The sequence below is a fragment of the Vigna unguiculata genome, chromosome 3, assembly GCF_037176805.1.
Source record: "Vigna unguiculata cultivar grain cowpea cultivar isolate G323 ecotype 2 chromosome 3, ASM3717680v1, whole genome shotgun sequence".
Lineage (NCBI taxonomy): Eukaryota > Viridiplantae > Streptophyta > Magnoliopsida > Fabales > Fabaceae > Vigna > Vigna unguiculata.
In genome coordinates, this window is record NC_140794.1 from 36,125,141 (window position 1) to 36,128,780 (window position 3,640).

Consider the following 3,640-nt stretch of genomic DNA (forward strand, 5'->3'; position numbering starts at 1 on the left):
CCAATCGGGGTGCCGACCATGGAGGACTTCTTGCGCCACAAGCCAGCAGAGTTCACTGGCAAAGCCTCTCTTGATGAAGCGGATGCATGGCTCCACAAATGTGAGAAGATTTTCAGGGTGATGAACTGTGAGGATGAGCAGAAGCTTCTCTTTGCTACCTATCTGCTTAATGAGGATGCGGAATATTGGTGGACAGGTATGCAACAACAGATGGAGACTCGGAAGGAGCCGACGAGATGGGCCAACTTCAGGACTCATTTCATGGAGAAATATTTTCCAGGTACAGCTAGACAGGACAGGGAGGCAGAGTTCCTTGCACTACAGCAAGGGGATATGTCAGTGCAGGAGTATGTCAACAAGTTTGAGCATCTGGGGAGATACTACTCGCAGAATATTACTGAGGAATGGAGGTGCTTGAAGTTTGAGCGAGGACTCAAACATGAGTTGAAGAAGGTGGTGACACCCTTGAGAGAGAGAAGATTCCTAGTCTTGGTGGAACAGGCCAAGAGTGCTGAGCACCTAGAGAAGGGCCCTGGTCTTATTGTGAGCTGACATTAGAAAAATGTCACAGAGGCTAGACAAATGAAAAAGCCGTATAGCCGACCACAGACATCTCAGGGTCCCACTTGCTACCATTGTGGCAGACCCCACCTGAAGAGGAATTGTCCTCAACTGGCAGGTAGAGTGGGAGGGTCAGGCGACCGTCGCAAGTGCTTTATATGCGTCAAACCGGGACACTTCACCAACAATTGCCAAGAAAAGAAGAGTCCTGGCGCGAAGAAACCAGCAACATTGCTAGCAGAGCGAGCTAGAGTAGCTGGCAGAGTCTTTGCCCTAACCACCACCGAGGCTACACAGTCGGGTAATCTTATTCTTGAACCTTGTGTATTGTTTGGTAAAGTAGTATTGGTGTTGTTTGATTCCGGAGCAACACATTCCTTTATTTCTGATGCATGTGTGTCAAAACTGAGCTTGGAGAAACGTGACTTGGATTGTGAGTTGTTGGTTTCAACCCCATCTTCGGGTCATGTGGCTACTAGTTCAGTCTGTGTAGGTTGTTTAATGGAAGTGGCGGGCCGCAAGTTCAAAGTGAATCTCATTTGCTTGCTATTGGAGGGCTTAGATGTAATTCTAGGAATGGATTGGTTGTCAGGCAATCACGTTGTTATTGATTGCGGACGACGCAGTGTGATTTTTCCAGAGACTTTGGGGCTAGAGTTGATATCAGCTCAAAAGGCGATTATAGAGGTTGAAGCTGGAGCTACTTGTTTCATGATAGTGGCTTAAGGAGAGAAGAAGAGCACATTTGAGCAGATCAAAAGCATACTAGTAGTGGATGAGTATGCTGATGTCTTCCTACACGAGATTCCAGAATTGCCACCGAGTAGGGATGTGGATTTCTCTATTGATCTCATCCCTGGAGCGGGACCAGTTTCTATGGCACCATACAGAATGGCGCCAGCCAAGTTAGCTGAACTGAAGAAGCAAATTGAAGACCTGCTTGAAAAGAAGTTCATCAGACTCAGTGCATCACTGTGGGGAGCACCGATATTGTTAGTGAAGAAAAAGGACGGTGGTTCCAGATTATGTGTTAACTATCGGCAATTGAATAAGCTGACCATAAAGAATAAGTACCCATTGTCGAGGATTGATGACTTACTAGATCAACTAAAGGGAGCTGCGGTGTTTTCAAAGATTGATTTGAGGTCTAGGTATCATCAGATCTTGGTCAAGCCAGAGGATGTGCAGAAGACGGCTTTCAGGTCACGCTACAAGCATTATGAATATGTGGTGATGCCGTTTGGGGTGATTAATGCTCCTACGATCTTCATGGATTACATGAACAGAATTTTCCGGCCGTACTTGGATCAGTTTGTTGTTGTGTTTATTGAGGACATAGTCATATATTCTGAGAGCCGGGAGGAACACGCAGAGCATCTGAGAGTGGTGTTGGAAATCCTCAGAGAACACCAGCTGTATGGGAAACCATCGAAGTGTGAATTTTGGCTCGAGGAGGTACAGTTCTTGGGTCATGTAATATCAGCCCAGGGGATAAGAGTGGATCCGGCTGAGATTGAAACGGTGGTAAAATGGGAGAGACCGCAGACCATTATCGAGGTGAGGAGCTTCTTGGGTTTTGCAGGTTACTACATGAGATTTGTGGAGGGTTTCTCTAAGAGGGTGAATTCGTTAACTCAGCTCACTAGAAAGGATCATCCTTTCGCTTGGACCGATGAATGTGAAACTTGTTTTGAGGACATGAAGCGAAGGTTGACGACTGCACCGGTGTTAGTCATTCCAGATCTAAATAAGATGTTTGAGGTATATTGTGATGCCTCATATCAAGGGCTGGGTTGCATGTTAATGCAAGAGAAACGGCCAGTCCCATATGCATCTCGTCAGTTAAAGGTGCATGAGAAGAACTATCCTACTCATGATTTGGAACTAGCAGCAGTAGTCTTTTCCCTCAAGACTTGGAGGCATTATTTGTATGGAGCACAGTTCCAAGTATTCAGCGATCACAAGAGTCTGAAGTACTTGTTCGACCAGAAAGAGTTGAATATGAGGCAGAGGCGATGGATAAAGTACTTAAAGGATTACGACTTTGAGCTGTTATACCATCCTGGTAAAGCTAATGTCGTAGCAGATGCCCTAAGTAGGAAGAGGATCCATGTGTCAACCATGATGATTAAGGAGTTGGAGTTGTTAGAGAGGTTGTGAGACATGAATCTGGGGCTGGATATGGGGCAAAGTCATATACGGTGCAACATGTTAAGAATTACCAATGAGTTTTTAGATGAGGTTCGGGTGGAATAGGGAAAGAATCAAGAGCTACAACAGATAATAGGTGAGCTAGGTACAGATAAGAGAAAAGATTTTAGGATGGGTAAAGACGGCATCCTGCGTTTTAGAGAGAGGGTGTGTGTACCCAGGAATCGGGTATTGAGGAAGATGCTCTTGAAGGCGACCTTAGCATACATCCAGGAATGACTAAGATGTATAAAGACTTGAAGGCGACCTTCTGGTGGACTGGAATGAAAACTGATGTGACAGATTATGTAGCATCGTGCTTAGTGTGTCAAAAAGCGAAGATCGAGCATCAGAGGACAGGGGGTACGTTGGAGCCTCTTGAGATTTCTCAGTGGAAAATGGACAGCATTTCCATGGACTTTATTACGCATCTACCAAGGTCAGTGAGGGGGCATGATTCCATATGGGTAATAGTGGATAGATTGACGAAGTGCGCACACTTTCTACCCATTAATCAGAAGATGTCTCTAGATAAACTAGCAGAGCTGTATGTTAGGGAAATACTCGGATTACATGGTGTGCCTGCGAGTATCATATCAGATAGAGATCCGAGATTCACCTCGAGGTTCTGGCAATCGTTGTAGAACACTTTGGGCACTCAGTTGAGAATGAGCTCGGCATATCATCCTCAAACTGATGGCTAGTCTGAGAGAATCATACAGTCTCTGGAGGACTTATTGAGAACATGTCTTCTGGATCACCTCGGGACATGGAGTGATGTGCTATAGCTAGTGGAGTTCACTTATAATAACAACTACCATTCCAGCATTGGGATGGCACCTTACGAGGCCTTGTATGGTAGGAGATTTTGGACACCTTTGTGTTGGCA

General features: G+C 45.5%; 1 protein-coding gene across 1 annotated transcript; it reads left to right on the forward strand.

Moving 5' to 3' along the window:
- The first annotated feature begins 582 nt into the window (after window positions 1-582).
- Window positions 583-1,287, forward strand: LOC146887790 (uncharacterized). The gene has a single exon (XM_085670402.1). The coding sequence runs from the start codon at window positions 583-585 to the stop codon at window positions 1,285-1,287; it is 705 nt and encodes a 234-aa protein (XP_085526528.1).
- Window positions 1,288-3,640: the final 2,353 nt, after the last annotated feature.